Source organism: Malaclemys terrapin, chromosome 5 (assembly GCF_027887155.1).
Source record: "Malaclemys terrapin pileata isolate rMalTer1 chromosome 5, rMalTer1.hap1, whole genome shotgun sequence".
Taxonomy (NCBI): Eukaryota; Metazoa; Chordata; order Testudines; family Emydidae; genus Malaclemys; species Malaclemys terrapin.
This window is the reverse complement of record NC_071509.1, coordinates 137296385-137315954: the sequence shown is the minus strand read 5'-3', so window position 1 is coordinate 137315954 and position 19570 is coordinate 137296385. Positions and strand designations below refer to the sequence as shown.

General features: G+C 44.5%; 1 protein-coding gene across 3 annotated transcripts in view; it reads right to left on the bottom strand.

The window, feature by feature from the left end:
• TECRL (trans-2,3-enoyl-CoA reductase like) overlaps window positions 1-19570 on the bottom strand; it is a 107618-nt gene that overhangs the window by 14150 nt on the left and 73898 nt on the right. For all 3 annotated transcript variants that reach the window (XM_054031094.1, XM_054031093.1, XM_054031095.1), the window contains 3 exons: window positions 7512-7627; window positions 4944-5049; window positions 2578-2650 (listed from right to left, as the gene is read on the bottom strand). In XM_054031094.1, coding sequence (XP_053887069.1) covers window positions 2578-2650; window positions 4944-5049; window positions 7512-7627 — 295 coding nt within the window. The remainder of the gene's footprint in view (window positions 1-2577; window positions 2651-4943; window positions 5050-7511; window positions 7628-19570) is intronic.

The window sequence follows — 19570 nt, the reverse complement described above, 5'->3', positions numbered from 1 at the left end:
CAGAAGGAAATAAGAAGTTACACTTTGGTCTATGTGCACAGTTCACTATAGGTGAAGTTCACCCTGGTGCAGCGTGCTTGAAATGCTTATGTCCCTCGGGGACTTTGCACCCACACTGTCTGAGCATTATGCAAATAACAAATGTGTTTGGGTCAATGCCAGTCTCTTTGTCACTAATTAATAGTGATAATAGAGCGCCTTTCACCCATAGATTTCACCACTCTTTACAGAGGAGGGAAGCATCATTCTCCCCATTTTACAGATGGGGGAGTGGAGCACAGAGACATGCCTAAGGTCACCCAAAGGCTAATGGCAGTAGTGGGACTAGAAGCCAGATCTTCTGTTTCCAACAGAGGTGCTTTAATCAACTAGTCCACACTGCCTCCACTATTAATGAAGCTGAGATGTATCCTGCCCTTCCTTTTTTGTAGCACTAAGGCATCATATATCAAGTACCAGCAACTCATCCAGATCACCTCAATAAATACACTTAGTCCCTACAATGTTCAGCTCCCCAAGCCTACATTTCCCTATCCCTTTGGTATCCATGCATCATGATAGTGTTACACCATGAACATCTCAGAGGGTTGCAATCTTCCCCCAGAGCTTCAATCATGTTTTTAGGCGCACAGAGCATGCTCACTGTCATTGATTCTGCAGCTCCTTCCCCTGTCCTGCCTCTCCTCCTTCCCAAGCCCACCTCGTCTCAACTCGGGCTGACACACAGCTCCTCAGTTGGGCAAGGGTGACATCCCATGCCATGGTCAGCCACTGCTGAGCATTTGGCTGCTAATCAGATGTTCTTCCAGGTTCCCGTTTCAACCTAGCTCAACTTGTTATTCCTGCGTGCTATTCCCCAATCACCGATGTGTCCCCAAAGACACTGTCTCTGGGTCTGAGACTCAGGGCTCTGCCCACGGATATTTCCCAAAAGGAAGGGGCTGACAGTCATATCGTTCTTCGCTGGACCATCTGAGTATCGTACCATCCAGCTCACTGAGGTTTACATCACTTTCAAGAGCATTTGTTTCAGGAATAAGAGCACCCAAGGTGGAGATGACCTCCACTGAGAAATGTAGAAGGAATAGACAAAATGGCTGGCCTTGGCATTAGATACTCGTCCTATTGTAAGGGGGGAAAAAACATGTGTTTCAAACAAATACTTGTGTTCAGTGCCTGCTGATCAGGGCCGGCTCTAATTTTTTTGCCGCCCCAGGCAAAAAAGAAGAGCGCCGCCCCGCCGTAACACCCCCCGCGCCGGACGCCCAACTCACCACCCCAGTGCCACGCCAGACCACTCAACCTCCCCCCCCCCCCGAGCGCCGCGCTGGGCCGCCGAACCCCCCCAGCGCTGCACCACCGAAAGCCCCGCCCGGCCCCCGAGCGCCTCGCCGGGCTGCCCAAACCCCCTGAGCGCTGCGCCGCCGAAACACCTCCCGCGCTGCCCGGCCAAAACAAAAAAAACCCAAACCCTCGAGCGCCGCCTTGCTGAACAACAACAAAAAAGCACCGCGAGCGCCCCCCGCCACCCCAACATTGGCCGCCCCGTCTAAGGTGCCGCCTCAGCACGAGGTTGGTCGGCTGGTGACTGGAGCCGGCCCTGCTGCTGATTCAATGATCCAGAATCTAAGAGTTCGTTTTCACACAGACGTTCAATCCACTGATGCCATTTCCACACAAACTTAAAAGGTCATTTGCGGAAATGCCATTTTTCAAAATGAAATGTGATGATTTTTTTAAAATTGAAAATATGCCATTTTTTAACTTTTTTTGTTTTAAATATCCCACCGTGACACTCAGATGAGCAATTGAAATTGGCAGAGCAAATCCTGTATTCTCCCCAAACCCACAGACAGGGCCCTGACAACACACATACAACAAAAATAAAATAAAAAGGAGTAGAACAAAGATGGAATGCCAGCAAAATAAAATACCCGAAGGAAGGTGTGACAACCAAGCCCATGAACGGAAGAAAACTGAATGATTACGACTGAACTCGAAAAAAGGGAAGTTCAATGACTGGACAAAAAAGGACACCCAGAAAGACTAGTGGTGCAACAATGGAACACAAGAAAAAGAAAAGTACAACATGATGAATGAAGACTGCACATGAAAAAGAAAAGGAGAAATGAAGATTTTTCCCCCCCAACGTTGCTGCAAATATTTAACAAAGCCTTCTTGGGTTCACAAATCTTTTAGTTTTCATAAAAAGGCAGCTTCTATACCAAGCAAGAATGTTCTCATTTGAAAATACTCATCCAGCTCTTATCCCCTTGTATATTTTTTAATGGAAACATATTGCAGAGGTGAGGATATTTATCATGCTGTTTCTTTCAATTGGTTAATATTTCATGTTCACAGAACTCGGAGATGATTAAACTGGGTTAAACGGTAACATATGTTCACAGCCATAGCACAAGAGTGATGCTTCCATTAATCTTTCTACTGACAAATATGCAAGCCTATGGTCTGATCCTACTTCCACTGAAGAGAAGCCCCAAACTTCTACTGACTTCAGTGAGAGCAAGGTTGGGCCTAGAAAGATTTAAAAAACAATGTCATTTTCATGGTACATACATGGTGGAGTGTATCGGGGGTGATTGACATAGTAAGCAATCCAAGAAGTGAATCCCCAGTAAAAGGCGCAGCCCTGGAATAGGAAAAAAAGGAGATACATTTTAGGAGGAAAAATTACAGGTAACTTCAAATCTATAACTTCATATACATTTTCTAGCAGCAGTGCTCTGAGTCCAGATGACTACAGTGCTTTTTTAAAATGAGTCATTTATAAAAAGTAATCATATTCTTCACTCTTCAAAATTATTGTCATTATTAAGTCCAAATTGGAAATTAGAGGCACATTTTTAACAGTGAGTTAAATGACTCTTGGCCTGCTCCTAGAGCAGCACAACTTTTGTTCTTTCCCTTACCAAGGGATCGCAGTAAATCAATGATCTAGCCCTATGAAAGGAGTGCCACTTTATCAGAGTGCAATATAGCCGGACTCCGCTATGGTACAGGCATATTCCTTCTGACTCATACCGATCTAAAATCTATTTGTAAGAGATGATCGTAGATAGGTTCAACTTGTCAATCTGTAATTTGTTTTCAAATCCTATGTTCCAAACTGAGATAGCAATGGTCATGTAGAGGTAAAACTTCAAAGGCAATAAAAAGCAAGTCACAAAGAAGTACATATGCAAATAAGTTCCCTTTTGGGGACTACACTGGGTGGAATATTATTCCTGGATAAAGTATTACCGGTTGTGACAAAACTTTGTGTGTGCTATTCGTCCAACATCAGTAACTCTTGTAGAGTCACTTATTCAGCAAATGTATGTTTTCTTTGGGTAAAACGCATTAGCATTTTAAATCTCCCAAACACATTTTTGTGGAACTGAGTTAACATTTATTAATTATTATTATTTATATGTCTTGCCATAGTAGCATGACCATTACTGGCCATGGTCCAGGATCCCCTTGTTCTAGGTGCCGTACAAACACAGAAGTAAAAGACAGTCCCGGCCCCAAAGACCTTTAATCTATAGCTGATGTTTTCTTGATGCTATCTTAGATGTATATCGCTTCTTTCAACAAGAAGGACCCCAAAGCACTTTACTGGGTAATTAATTCCATTCTGGAGGTTCCCTGCAACCTGAAATCAATGGGACTTGGTGTAGGAATGAGGAGCAACCCACAAGGAGTTTGTTGCAGGACTGGGTCTTACGGCTCTGATCTGGCCCTGATGGGGGCAGGTGCAGTTCCACTGAAATTAACTCAGTTGCACTGTACCTGATCCTATGTATTCAGCATCACTTCCTCCACCCACGAGACACAGCCATTTCTGGGGCTGGAGCATGGCACTTGCTTGACGGTGACTGAAGAAAACCCCATTGAACTGAAATGATGGGGGTGAAAGAGAGGGTACCGTATAATAACCCAGTTGTAATCTTGCATAGATGCCCGGGGGAATAGTTCACTTCTTACCAAAACTACCACAGAATCCAATTCTCATAAGTGCCTAAATGACAGTGAAAATCAGTGTTCCTCCCAAGTGCCTAAGTCCCTTTGGAAATTACAGGTGCTTTTGAGAATGTTACCTTTTATTTTGAGGTGTTATTTTTATTAAGACTTCTGTTTTACACCTCATTTGAAAGTTAGCAGCCTCTTCAGCACATGCCCACTAAATCTTATCTCCTTCCTTGCTTGGATCAAAGGGGTCTGTCTGCAGAGCCAAACCTTTTGTTCTTGACTACAAAGTTTAAACATATCTGAAAGACGTTTAGTTTAACGTTCCCTATTTCTCCTCGTGCATAGCTACAGCTTACTTCATAATAAAGCAACTGGAGCAAGAGGAAGGATGGACTGTTGCTTAAGGTGCCAGACAAATGCTTTGGAGACCTTGGTTCTATTCATCTATCTACCACTGCATCCCCATGTGACTCTGGGAAAGTCACAAGATGTTCTCCCTGCCTTGGTCCCCCCTCTCTAAACCAAGGATAATAATCCTTCAGTTGCATTGTCTCTTTAGAGTGTAACCTCTTCAAGGCAAGGAGTGTCTCTGACTATATGTTTGCACAGAAAATAGCACAGTAGAGTCTGATTTCAGTTGTGAACTCCAGTTGTTAACATAATACAGATAATAACAGCAAACCAATATCATTCAGTCAGAGAAATGTTACGCCCTCTGAAGGCAGGATCCTCACATGGCGTAAATAAAAAATCAACACAGCTCTGATGAAGTCAATGGATTTACATCATCTACAAATCTGGCCCTGAGACTTTAAATATTGTAAAGGGAATAATATTTAAAGTCTGGGCCTGGAAAACAAATGAATGTTCTTTTCTTGTCATTGTTCTGGGCCCCGTTAGCACGAGGTCCTTCTCTATATTGGATACAATGATAAATATAATTATAAATAAATAATAAATATAATTGTCACCTTTATCATATTTTTCAGAGGCGTGTGCCCTCCGGAAATCTTGTGAACAAATAACGTCTCCAGAAGATGTCTGACATAGTGTAAACAATGACAGAAGCAGGCCAAGCTGGAAAAACAATGAAAAAGGGGGAATGAAGGTACAGGAAAGATGGGGGGTGAGGTCGGTTTTGTCTTTTTTTAAACAAAACAACAACAAAACCCACACACGCACTTTCTGATACATCACACTTTATTTTCACATAAAGAATAAGGACTAATCGTCTAGAACTGAAGAGTCACGCTTGAAATCTCTGGGCATAGACTGAATCCCGAGAAGAATGGAATCGTTTTCACAGAGTTATATAACATTGTATCCATTTTACGGCGGAAGCAATATATTTTACCCATCTTGAATTAAAAAGGACACAGCATGCTCAGAATGTAATGTACAGCTGTGGGCTGGTCCACACTAACCCCCCAGTTCGAACTAAGATACTCAACTTCAGCTACGTGAATAACGTAGCTGAAGTCGAAGTACCTTAGTTCGAACTACAAGGGACTTACCGCGGGTCCACACGCAGCAGGCAGGCTCCCCCGACGACGACGCATACTCCTCTCGCGGAGCAGGAGTACCGGCGTCGACGGCGAGCACTTCTGGGATCGATTTATCGGGTCTAGACAAGACGCGATAAATCGATCCCAGAAGATCGATTGCTTACCGCCGAACCTGCAGGTAAGTATAGACGTACCCTATGACCGTCGATTAAAACAGTACAGCTGTGTATACAAGCAGATGCCTGCGATGCTTCAAACAGATGTCGCACACATTTTAGGGATATCTTAATGCTCTCGTAGGATGTGTCTGACATTTGAAAACATTCTGAATGGTTCGCTTGTCCTTTAGTAAGTACAGGAGCTACACAGAGGTAGTTTGTATTTCATTTCCTTGTGGAGTCCAAATGAGATTTTGTTGCAAAAGTGAATCCATTGCGATGGCTTTTTTGTTCCAAGTTACAATGGAACGAGATAATTGTTATAGAATTTATTACACTGATTCCCTTTTGAGGAGGATTATGAAACAACAACCAGCACTTCTGATTTGCTTCAGAGAACGAGCCGCAGCTCATAAAGATTGGGTTTAAAAAACAAATGTCAAGAGTGATTCATGACGGCATTTTATCTTGGTTGTATTTACCGTACTAGCTGTGCCTGTCTCATTGAAAGCCAATTATGAGACATAAATGAAAAGTGATTTTCCGTGTGTGAAGTTTCAAATACTTTGGCCACCGTACAAAATGCCCAATAGAAGTCAAAGATTAAACAATTTGAGGTTTGAGCTTAGGCAAATCAGGTAATTAATGACTGTGCAGAAGGCTGAATCACACTTTCCTTCTTGTCAGGGATTTTAAAAATATTTGGCTTCCATGAGGAACCACAACAAAACAGCTTTAAAGGGATCAGCAGAAAGACTCGCTGGGTTCCAGCCCCCAAATAAATAATGCAGATATTTTGGCCTCTCTTCTATTAAAACCCTCTATCTCCTGTTAAATGTGCAACCCATAGGAGAAGGGTGGTCTTGTGGCACTGTATTACTCAGGAATTATTCTGGGTTCTATGCACAGTTCTCCCAACTCAATCTCTCTGCGTCTTATTTCCCCATCTCCCTCCCAATCTACGATAGTACTTCCTTTCGCCCAACCTTTCTCTGGCTTGTCTATTTAGGTTCCCCCTATCCTACAGCTGATAGCACACAAAAGGACTGCTGACGGCAATGGAATATTTTTATTAGTAGCTCAGCAACTGCTCTTAAGCTCCTTCAGGACTCTTGGATGGATCCCATCTGGTCCAGGTTGAACTTTTAGAGTGAGATTTTCAAAAGCACCTTCAGGATTTAGGAGCATGGGCCTCATTCAATCAGAGCCTTGCACTTAAATTTCTTAGATCCTTTTGAAAAACTCTCCATTTATTCACCACTTTATTTTTGAATATTCTCTTCTGATACCCCGGTCTCTGACAATGCTTCTCCTTTACTACCTGAAAAGAGCAGATCTGGGTATCCTCTTTGCTGAAAACTGATGCCATTAATCTTATAATACCCTCCTTTATGCTGTGGTCCTGATCCTGAATTCATTTGAGGGAGGTACTCTGGTCTAATGGATAAGGGGCACTGGACTGAGGTCCGGGAGTCTACTCCTCATTCTGCCACTGATATACCGTGTGATCTTGGGTGAGTCATTTCCCACCTGTGTTTCCCATCACACCTTTTGTCTAGCTTGTCTATTTAGATATAAATGATTCAGGGCAGGAACTGTCTCCCACTGTGCACACGCACCTACCCACACACACACAATGCCTAATGCAACAGGGCTCCATTTTGGGGTGGGACCGCTTGGTACTACTGTAATACAAATAATAATTCATAATCACAACAACCTGAAACTCTCATTGACTTCAGAGAGGAGAGGTTTGGATGTGGAAGGAATGTAGGGTCAAGCCCTCTCTGGGCTCTACCATTACAGAAACAACAGAGTCTCATCATGGAACGTTTAATGGCTTACCATCCTGCATGACTTTGGCTCATTCACTTACTGAACTACTGGGTGGCGGAAGCTCTCTGTACTCTCCTCTTCAGCATAAATACTTGAGAGACGAATGTAAAAGAGCAAGTAGATTAGTAGAGGCCCGCTGTATTCAGTCAGAAAAACCTAGAAATGAAAAAGACTTCTCAGGGTGGGGAATTGAACAACAAGGGAATAATAATAAGAAGAACTCATAGTTCTTAGGCAGACCTAAGTATTTGATCTGCCATGGCAAAGGGGCCAGTGGTACACCCACCCCTTGAATACTGCGTGCAGATCTGGTCACCCCATCACGAAAAAGAGATATTGCAATTGGAAAAGGTACAGAAAAGTGCAATAAAATTTATTAGGGGCATGGAACAGCTTCCGTATGAGAAGAAATGAATAAGACTGGGACTTTTCAGCTTGGAAAAGAGACAACTAGAGGGGGATATGATAGAGGTCTATAAAATCATGACTGGTGAGGAGAAAGTAAATCAGTAAGTGTTATTTACTCCTTCTCATAATACAAGAAGTAGGGGTCACCAAATAAAATTAATAGGCAGCAGGTTTAAAACAAACAAAAGGAAGTGTTTCTTCATACAAAGCACAGTTAACCTGTGGAACACTTTGCCAAAGGATATTGTGAAGGCCAAGACTATAGAAGTGTTCCAAAAAGCACTAGATAAGTTCATGGAGGTTAGGTCCACCAATGGCTATTAGCCAGGATGGGCAGGGTTGGTGTCCCTAGCCTCTGTTTGCCAGAAGCTGGGAATATACATCCCTCAAGTCTTGGGATCAGTTTTGACCATTTTTTTCAACTGGAAAATTTTTGAAAAAAGTTCAGAAATTGTCAAAAGGTTTCATTTCCGGTTCAAAAATAACTTTTTATTTCAAAATTTGAGCTAATTATCATACAAGCAAATGGGGGGAAAACCCCTCAAAAATGGTTGAAATTGAAACAAAGTGATTTGACTGACCCAACCTGAAATCTGATTTTGAATTTTTGCTTCATAAACATGTGCATGATTTTGACTATTCATTCTAATTCGGGACAGTACACGTTTTTGATATCTTGACCATTGTCGCAGGATGGGAAAACTCTTTCCCACCCAGCAGTAGTTATTACAACATTCTTCAACTAGCCATTTATAGCTCATTGCCATATGAAGTCTGGGGCCCATCCTGCAGTCCTTATTCAGTGAAAGCCCCCAACGGAAATCACTGAAGAGGGATAGCACACCCAAGCCTTGGAGAGAAATGTACACAGACAGTCAATAGAGGTGTATAAGGAACAGCACCTTTTCCCAAAGAAAAATAACTCCTCCTTCTCTCAGAGTATGCTGTGTCTACACTAGGGGGCTCTGCTGACATAGCGCCACAATGTTAAGAGGAAAGGACATTCAGAAAAGTAGATACATGGTCATAGCCCTTATTCAGCTCCTGGGGGCAGTAAGATGAAGTGAGCCCCATCCTCCTTAGCCCCACATAGACTGTGCCATGGGTGGAAGAGCGGGGGCTGTTTGCCCACGACTCTATCCCCACTGTGAGCGAGTGAACAGTGGAGTCCTGGCTCTGTCCCCTCTCTGCCTACTCACCAGCCACGTAGTTGCCTGGGCGCACAGAGGGGCAGTAAACTACTCCGCAAAGCTGGGTGAAGTCACCGAGCCGCTGTAGCGCTTCAGTGTAGACAGTCAGCACAGTGATGGGATGGGTTCTCCCATCACTAACCCGCCTCCCCGAGAGGCGGGAGCTAGGTTGGCAGAAGAATCATACTGTCTATCCTGGGGGTCAGTCAGCATAGCTGGGTCTCTCAAGGGTGTGGATTTTCCACACCGCTTAGAGATGTAGCTATGCCCAGGTAAGTGTTCAGTGTAGACCAGCCCTCAGGCTCTGGGTATAATACAGAGCCTATGCCTGCATAACTATGTCGGCAGAGCCCCCAGTGTAGACACGGCATCCTTGGAGAAGGAGAAGATCTGCCACGTAGGAACCTCCACCTCCCCAACCAACATTAGCTATGCCGACAGAAATCACTTTCTGTCGGCATAGCTGCGTCTACACTGGGGATTTTGCCAGCACGCTGGGTTGGTTTGTTTTTTTCGCACCCTTGCCTGACACATCTATGCTGGTATACGTTTGAAGTGTAGACCAGGCCTTACTCCTGCCCCACAGCAAGGGGAAAGCCGGGAAGTCATTGGGACGCCGAGGGCTTGTCTACACTGAAAACACTGTAGCTGTGCCACTGTAGCGCTTCAGGGATAACACCACTTATGCCAACAGGAGGGCGTTTCCCATCGGCACAGATTCTCCATCTCCCCGAGAGGCGGTAGTTAGGCTGCCGGGACACATCTCCCGTTGACCTAGCTCTGTCCACACTGGGGGTTAGGTCAGTTTAACTGCAGCACTCAGTTAAGCAACAAAGATATACCAGACTAATTTCCTATCGTAGACTCCATTCTCTAGTCTCTCCATTGGGCGATGCAGCTATGCATCACCCTTTTCTCAAGGCGGATTGTAAAGTTACAGTCCAGCTCATGGAAAACAGCTTTCCTTTGATATTGACACAAAGCTTTAGAGAATCCCTGCGGGGGAAATATAATGTAACCAGAACAAAATGGAGCAAGGATCTGATTGTCTAGCCTCTCTGGAATGAAATCCAGGGTTAAAACGATGTAGGACCAGATACTTACAAGAGATTGTAATGAGCAAATTGTAACGCAAGTGCATAACACTGTGGAAAGGAGTTTAAGGGATATATATTCATAATGAATCAACTATTTAGCTTAAAGGTAGCTGTTTGCAGTGCTTTAGAACTCTAAATGTTAAATGCTTGTGGTTTAAATCAATTTAATTTTGAATAGCTTTCTCCAAATAGTGCTTTGGCAATCCATCAATGGACCCCCTCCCCCATGCATTGTTTTTGAAATCTATCTTTAGCAGCGCTTATAAATGACTGCAACAGAGAGACTTTCCTTGAGAGCTAGTCTTTAAATTGAGATGGTTTTTATTTTGGGACATTAAAACTCTTCCCTTTTCCTCTGTTAGCTACTATGGGACAAATTCTCTGATGGTGTCAATTCACTAACGTTCCAACTGAGCAGCTGATTCTGTGTGGTGGCTTTGAAAATCTCCGCTGATAAATGTAAGGCTCAATTTTTGGAAGGTTTTGCTCCATTGAATTAGGCCTGTGCACAATTTCCCTCTCTCCAAATAAGTGTTTCCCTAACTCTGTCTGTCAGTAGACGGGGGGAAGAAGGAAAAACACTGTGTCTCCTGTAAAAGAGGGCACAGCGTAGTGGGGAGGGAGGTTTGGTTTGGTTTGGTTTGAGCATTGGCCTGCTAAACCCAGGGTTGTGAGTTCAGTCCTTGAGGGGGCCATTTAGGGATCTAGGGCCAAAAAAAAGTTGGGGATTGGTCCTGCTTTGAGCAGGCGGCTGGACTAGATGACCTCCTGAGGTCCCTTCCAACCCTGATATTCTATGATCCAACTTCACAGCTATGCAGAGAGGCCAGTGTGAGGGCTATTCACCTCTTACATGCCACTTCCTCCCCAAGTGAACTGAGGCTGCCGGACTGTGAGGGGTCAAAGCGTCCTTAAAAAACCAGGCTCACCATGGACTGCCCAGGTGCAAGTGAGAATGATTATAAGTGATATTACAGTGACGCCTAACAGTCTGGGGGTCCCATTGTGCTAAGTGCAGGACAAACACATAGTAGGAGACAGTGCTTGCTAGGAAAAGCGTATACACTAAATAGACAAAGGGTGGGAGAGGGGAAAGGCAGAGAGAGGTGAGTAGCTTGCTTGAGATCACCCCGCATGAATCCCAGCCCATTGCCTTACTGAACAGATCTCACTGCCTCTCTGCACTAGTATCCAAGGTGTGAACCAAAAAAATAAGCCGGTAATTGCCTGCACTAGGCAGCGAGCTCACAGCAGCTGTTCTGTGGGGAGTAGCCAGGGACACAGAAGCAGTATTTGACAGCAGTTTGTGGCAACTTGGCACTGCAGCAGAAACATGCTCTCTCCTGACCCTTTGGTCAATTTCAGACTCAGACAGGAGGGGGAGAAGCAGGCGAGCCCTGTGGATGGAGCACAGCCTGACTTTGCCCAAGCAGCAGTAATATACAAGCTGTGGGCGAGCGGATTCCATATGCCTGAGGAACAAGCCACTCAGATACAGTTGAGCTGCACATGCTGTACTCTATCACCGCAAGGAGCCACCTCACACACCAGGAGCAAGTCATGATAAGTCTGTGACACTGACTGAGCTCCACCTGTCCAAGGTGGTCTACAGGTACAGGGAAGGGTTACGTGTAATCCATCATCTCCAATGCAAAACACCTCATTGCAGACTTTAGTGGCACATGGTCCAGGAGCCTGTCATCAGTCTTGCAATCAAAGGTGGCAGGGAGATATTATGTCTGGATCGCTGCATGGGGCAGCACATAGGATAAGTGCTGGGGATCAGTTGCAGCATTATTATTTAGCGCTGATAAAAATACCTTTTTTTCCAGACAATATTCAGGGTTTCTTTTTCATTTTTGTTGAAATTTCCTTCAAAAAGTGAGTTTTTCAATGAAAAATTTAAACCAAAAATCATAACGTTTTGGTTTCTGAAAACCACTTTGGACACATAAACAAAAAATCAGTTTTCAAAAACTGAAAATCTTTGCCCAAGAAAATGTTTGGTGTACAATTAGTCTTTGAAAACCTGGAAAACAACCATCATTGAAAATGATTTTCTTCTGCAAAAGTTTGCCTTAAAAAAAAATTGGGGAAATCCCTTTTCAACTAAAAATGTTGACTCGCTCTATAGTTAGTATTACGGTAGGGAGAGTGCTCGGCAACAAACATTCCTGTGTTGGACATGGATTCTGCCGGAGACACTTATAGTGACACCTGTACAACAGTGTGTGCTGCTCTGTAGGAGTGTGGACTGCTCTCAGAAGGGACATACCCTCTTTGTCCGTCCCCACTATGAGTTTCTCATTTCATATCCCATACAGTGGATAGCTGCCTTCCCTTTTTGTTCCCTCCCAGTATCCCGCAAATCTGTCACTGTACCCCCTGACTGTCCCTTTTTCTTGGGGGCATTGAAGAAGTCTATTTTTTTTGTTGGCAAAACCATTATGGGCAGGAGTTCATCACCAGGTGTTTAGGAGCATCTTTACTCACTGGTCCATTGGAGGGGCCTCTATTTCTCCCTGCCCACACCATCTCCCACTGCCTGGTTAACCACTGGCACAATCAGATGTGTAGCCCACAACTGGTTGTGTGGGAACACTGCAATTCTATGTTCATAGAACCATAGAAATATAGGACTAGAAGGGACCTTAAGAACTCATTTAGGCTATCTTCTCCCCCTGCCCCCCAGTCAACTCTTTATTTTCAAACATTTTTCAAACCACTAGTTCCTTTTATGACAATAAAAGGCCAAACAATGCCTTGGTGCGCTTATAACAAAGCCACAGGAGGGGTCGCTGCAGGGACTGAATTTGGAAGCTATGGATCTAAACCCTGTACACCTTGAGCTACAAGACGACACCAGTTATCTTGGAGGAAGTTGCAGACTCATAAACGTCCACCTGTGGTCCAGCCACTACGAGGAGACAAAGAGCCACTCCCTGCCAGCAGGTGCAACATGCTTCTGAAAATGGCACACTTGCTCAGTGCCTGATTTTCAGAGGAACCGGAGCTCGGATTGGTCTCAGTTGGAGCTGGTGGGCACTTAGTATGTCCAAACATCAGATGCTTAATGGGTTAGTCCGTAACTTCTGACCTGACAGCACCTACTAAAATATCAGAAAAAGTGGTCTGAGATTATAGAACAATAGTAGCCCCTAGCATATTAATTCTATCAGCATGAATGGAGATTAATGACAAAGGGACACAGGGGAGGAAGCCTCATCTACAGCATTCATCCTGCTTGGATCAGATTATTCCGACCTCTGACAGGTCCCTAGGTGTCTGGGATTTTATTTTATTTACCCCTTGGTAGCATTTGTACTGTGTGTCATGCCAATAAAGCCTGACTGCCCTGAATAACAATCAGGTCAGGGATTATAATCCCAAACCGCACGAGGCAGTGAGTATATTTAGGAGACATGACTGCAGAGGAGGTGAAAGGAGCGCCTCAAAGTTATTCATTGCTTGTAACCCAGATGGCATGTGGCTGAGACAATTTATCTGACTGGTTGATGCAGCTGGATTAGAGCTCTGACATGAGCCCACTGGGACCACCAGAGGGGATCACAGGATTTCTAATGCCTGTTAATAGCACTGCATGCACGAGTTAAATCAAAAGAGACGAAAAGAAGATACATTGGGGGAGGAGGGACTGGAGCCTGGAGGACAAAGCAGAAACATTATTTTGATGTAATAAGAAATAGCATGAAAAACCCCATACATATAAACTAGAAGCCCACAGAGTCACAAATAAGACTTCCTGAGAATATACTAGCTGATTCCTCTAGATAACACGTCTGACGTGCCCTTTCCATCCTGCCATGGAACAGACCCCTAGTGCGGATCATATTGCGTTTTGGAATAGTCTAGTATTATTTCATTTATGGTGAGCTGCGGGATGGAACTCCAGAGAGGCCATTTAACCTTTCCCTGCTGCTCTTTTCTCAGCTATGTACCATGGCTGTTTCCATGCCATGTAAGGCGAGTTTGCCGGTTCATGGGTGACACTTCCATCAGTGAGAGCTGCTAACAAGGTACTGTGCGCACAGGGAGGGGAGCTGATGGGAGTGGTTGAGAGAGCACCCTTGCTACGAGCAATGAGTTTGGGTCATTGCCTGAGGCTATCAGCAAAGCAATAGCTATGACCTATTTTAAGCATGTATGGGGCAATCATGTGGACAAAACACCACAACGGCAGTATATTAGTTATCTAAAGGACTGAGTTTAGTTTTTTGACAAATGAAAGACAGAGGGTGGCTGGGTGTACAACCCTGAGTCTAGGCCAAATGGATACAGTGCATACCACACAGACCATATGATACTGCATATCTTCTCTTTATATACATTATAGAGACCATTACTGTGTGTGTGTGTTGATAATGGCTGGGATTTCTAAGGAACCTAAGAGAGTTAGGCACTCAGCACCCACAGGCACCCAAATCCTACAGCACTGAATGCCTAACTCCCTTAAACTCCTTTGAAAAATCCCATCTCCAAGTATTACTGTGTTAACTCTTAATATACAGCATTAGCTTCTGGGCCAATTTCTACCCCCACTCATACTTCTGCCACCTCAGGAAAGTCAGCAGGGCACCATTTTGGCAATATCTTCAAATGATCTCTATTTTTGGCCTTTTATCTCAACGGTTGTTAAGGATTTGGGAGGCAGGTTGGCAGCGGACGGTAAAGTCCTGCAGTGCTGGATAGTCAGACAACTTTTTTGTTCCCAACTCCTGAACATCTCCCCAAATCCGTGGTGCTATATTTTAATTCCTGCAGACAGGGTCTGCTCAGGCCAGTATTTCTTGGCCTGGGGTTACAGTGACAATGAAGCAGCATTTCTAGCTATTTAAGGCTGCATCCTGGCTTGTGCTGCAAGTGTCTGAGGTGGAGCAGCTATCCGAGGAGGAATTCGGCCAGACTCAATCAGTACCCCCTTCCTCCCCCGCAGTGAACAGAGAAACGGGTGCAGCTCCCACCCTGTACCAGGCCTGCTCTGCTGGCTAAGGCAGAAGAGACAGAAGGCCTCAGTCCCAGGTTCTCTCTCCCCAGTCCTGGGATGCTGGATGCCACTAGCCCTCCCCATTCCTTGCAGAGGACTAAGGCTGTCTGCCACTTCAGTAGGACACATACCTGCCAGCCCCTGAAAAAAACAAGTGATTGTAAATTAGTGCACAGTTATTATAGCTTTGTCTATATTCAGGCACAAGCCAGGTGACCCATCTGTAACCTAACTCCAACCTGGACACAGAATGACTGGCAGTTACGGGGCACCGGGTGTATTTGTGGGCCAGATTTCAAAAAGAATTCAGCTCCCATCAACTCCCCCATAGGCACCTAAATGAAGTGGCCCTTTTGAAAACCTGGTCATTTAGAACAGTGAGTAGCATGTCCATGGAACTTTTCATCTAGAGGTTTCAAAGGAGGGTTATCTCCATTTCACAAATAGGCAAAAAGAGGTTAAGCTGCATACCTGAGGTCACCAGAAGGAGAACCCAAATCTTCCAAGTGCCAGTCCAGTACATTATCCACTAGGCAACACTGCCTCTCTAATTTAGCTACCTAAATGGAAGGTGCTTGAGTGCTACGGTCTTTTGGAAATCTGGCTCATCTGGTGCTGAGCATTTTGAGAAATGGCCATAGTTAAACCTAAAATATAGATCAGTTCTTCAGTACAATAACTTCTTGGGCTAAATTCCTACCTAGCCTGTCCTTAAACAGTCAAGCTCTTTCTGAACTGTATAAAATGGACTCCATGGATCTGGGACAAAAGACACACTTTTGAGGATCTAAAGAATCTATTAACCCAGGGCCGGCTCCAGGCACCAGCTTAACAAGCAGGTGCTTGGGGCGGCCAAGGGAGAGGGGCGGCATGTGCGGCAATTCGGGGGCGGCAGGTCCCTCACTCCCTCTAGGAGCGAAGAACCTGCCACTGAACTGCCGCCACCGATCGCTGCTTTTTTTTTTCCTCAATTGCCACCGCCGGTCGCGATTGCTTGGGGCGGCAAAAATGCTGGAGGTGGCCCTGTATTAACCACATCCCCAATACTAGCATTTTACGATGCTCCCAAACTGACAGTCAATTCAACCCATGCCAGAGCAGTGGTCTCGGGGTGACTCTACTCCAGTTACACAGAGACGATTAGAAGCCAGTAGCTTGCTGTTCCAAATGGCTTTCAAACTCTGCAGCCAGAACGCAGAGAGGATGTTTGGGGAGAGCGTGGGAGAGAGTGACAGTTTATTTGCAGCCTCTTGTTAATTTTAAATTTGTGGGCGGTCACAAGCCACTGATAATAAATAGTACACGCACGCTCGCATGCCCAACCACTCCTCCAGCCTCATGGCACTCCTCTGCTACAATACAAAGAATGCCGGGCGTTCAAGGTAATCCAACGATCTTCTGATCAGTGAACATGTTGTGCAAAATCCATTGCCGTTCTGCTGCATAAATCAGAAGTCACGCAGCTTTCCTCAGGTCTAACGTTCTACATGGACTTTGTATAGAATCAACAGTAACGAGCATCTAACCCACACAATTATACAAACCTGGAAAATACTGTGGTGCATACAGCTCGTTACAGTTAAGAATGTGTTCGCGAGTACGAGAATGGGATTTTCCAAGAAGGAATTCAATGGGATTTGGATCCCTTAGGCAACTGGGGATTCCCAGCCAGTAATATTATTTATATAATTGTTACACATGCCCACGCCTCTGGGTAGATCGTGGGCAGCTGGGATTAGCTAGGGGACCCCTGCTTCTAAAAGCACAAATCTCTCCTGAGTGCCATATTCAATGTGTTACATAAAGATGTTTGCTATTTTGTTATATAGATTAAATTATCCTGTCCGACTAACCTAAAACTCTCATTGAGACCACCCATATATCTCAAGGGAATGAGTGGGATCAGGACCTGGACCGGGCAGCCCTCTAAGAGTCACCAGCTAGTGTGTCTGTCAACTCCACATTCCACTGTTCAAAAGTTGTATGAAGTTGATTGAGCAGGGCCCAGTTTCTCCTCCTCCATAAGAGCCCAGAAGAGACCTTTAAAGTGGGATTTCCAACAGGACGCAGCGTTGGCCTACCTCTGTTACCAATGACATGAATAGTAAAACTATCAACATCAACAGGAGCCAGAGGTAGACCAGCCCTGAACATTTTTTTGGAAATCCACCCTACTGAGCCACAGTTCCTACAAAATGATCCAAATATAGACAGGTCAGATGGCCAGGGTCTATCAGCCTTCCTCAAAGTGAGTAGCACCCCACCTTCCCAGTAATCTCATTGGTTTCAGTCGAGTAACGCACTACTCTGAATCAGGGGAATAGAAATCAGCACTTAGCAATTAGGAAAATGACTTGGCTACTTTAGTTACCTGGAATTCTGTCTACATTGTCTATGCCCTTACAACAATAACAACCCACAGGGGAAGGCCTATAATACGTATGCACCCATTCTTCCACATGTGCTATGTTCAATAGAACATAAAACGTTCGCCTCTCCTAAAATTCACTACGCTCCCAGCTGCTTCCTGGAGAACTGACATTCTGGCAAGGTTAGTCATATGCTTGTGGTTTTTGCTCCTGAGACAGAGAGAGAAACAATCACAGCATTCTACTTGGCCTTATTAGCAGTGGCATCTGATGAATTATGATCAGCCAGTTGGCCAATTTCAACAGCAGGAAGGTCCCCGCTTCCCTTATCAGTAGATTTCACTGCAGCCGCTGGGCAATAACAAAGGGCCGAGAATATATGTGGGCCAAAGAAAGGCCTAAACAACATTATACCATGGCACAGTGTCAGGCAAACTCAATCTGTTCCTTGTTGATAGCTCTGGACGTTGAAAACTATTTGACTTAATTAACTAAAGAACAAAACCAACCATGTGTGTACAGCTTGCCTTTGCAAAAGGCTACAACATTTTCAAAGTTCACAGTGTTGACACGCATTAGTTCATGGCTTGTCCAGTTGTGCCAATGTAAAGCAACATGCATTATACGTAATATTATGCATTGAATCAGAAATCTCAGCCATGAACCAAGTGTCTGTTTAGATCTGAGGTCACTTGTGTCTCGAAATTATGGTCAGAAAAGTGACTGTAAAAAACCCACCGTCTTATTCAGCATAGATACTTCCTGGGACCAGATTCTCAAGTGATGTAAATGGGTGTAACAAATCAGAAAGCTTTGTCAAAATGTGGCTTTATGATACCTTCATGCGTTAGTCGGCGTTAAGGCAATTGTATACTAAGGACATTGAGCATGTAGAACTAGTTAATAAAATGGTATGTTCTTTTGCTATTGTCACTACTGCAGAGTTTTCAATTTACCTCAGAATTCCTTGGTGGTGCATTACAGAAATCAGAGGGCCTGGCCACATAATTGTAGTCAAATTGGCCATGGAATCCACAGGCCTAGGCTCATATATGATCCACTCTTCCAGTCATCCACTGGCATATCCTCCCAACCATCAGCTCACCCATTCTATCTTGAACTCACATTTCCTCCCATTCATTGATCCTATCAGCATCCCACAAATTTGCTGGGACTCCTATTCCCCCATTACTTCCCCATACTCTGTGCACTTCATTTGTCTTGCCTCTTACCAAATGATGGCCTCTGGACTGCGGTATTGAATACCAGCCCATTCCCTGGCCTCTTTCACAATCTCACATTGAGTCCGAGCCAAATAATTTGCTTTCTCTATGGCAAAGATTCTCAACCTTTGGAAAGCAGCCCTGCCCCAGGAGTTCCCAAACAGGTATCAAGGTATCTTCCCATATGGCCACATTGGGAGAGGGGTCCTGAACAGGTCTGGACTGGAGAGGAGGAGATGGTCCTGTTATGGAAAAGGTTGAGAACCACTGATCTTTGGTGATTTGGCAACTTCGTCTCACAATACATTGAAACATAAAGGTTTGGAGATTGATTCTCTTCTTACATACCCCAATTTCATTACGCAGACTTCATAGAATCATAGAAATGTAGGGGTAGAAGGGACCTCCAGAAGTCATCAAGTCCAGCCCCCTGCACTGTGGCAGGACCAAGTAAACCTAGGCCATCTCTGACAGGAGTTTGTCCAACTTGTTTTCAAAAGCGTCCAATGATGGGAAATCCACAACCTCCCTTGGAACCTATTCCAGAGCTTAACTGTCCAGAGAGTTAGAAAGGTTTTTCTAACATCTAACCCGAGTCTCCTTTGCTCCAGATTAAGCCCATAACTTCTTGTCCTATCTTCAGTGGACATGGAGAACAATTGATCACTGTCTGCTTTATAATAGTCCTTAACATATTGGAAGACTGTTATCAGGTCCCCCCTCAGTCTTCTTTTCTCAAGACTAAACCTGCCCAGTTTTTTTAACCTTTCCTCCTAAGTCAGGTTTTCTAAATCTCTTATCATTGTT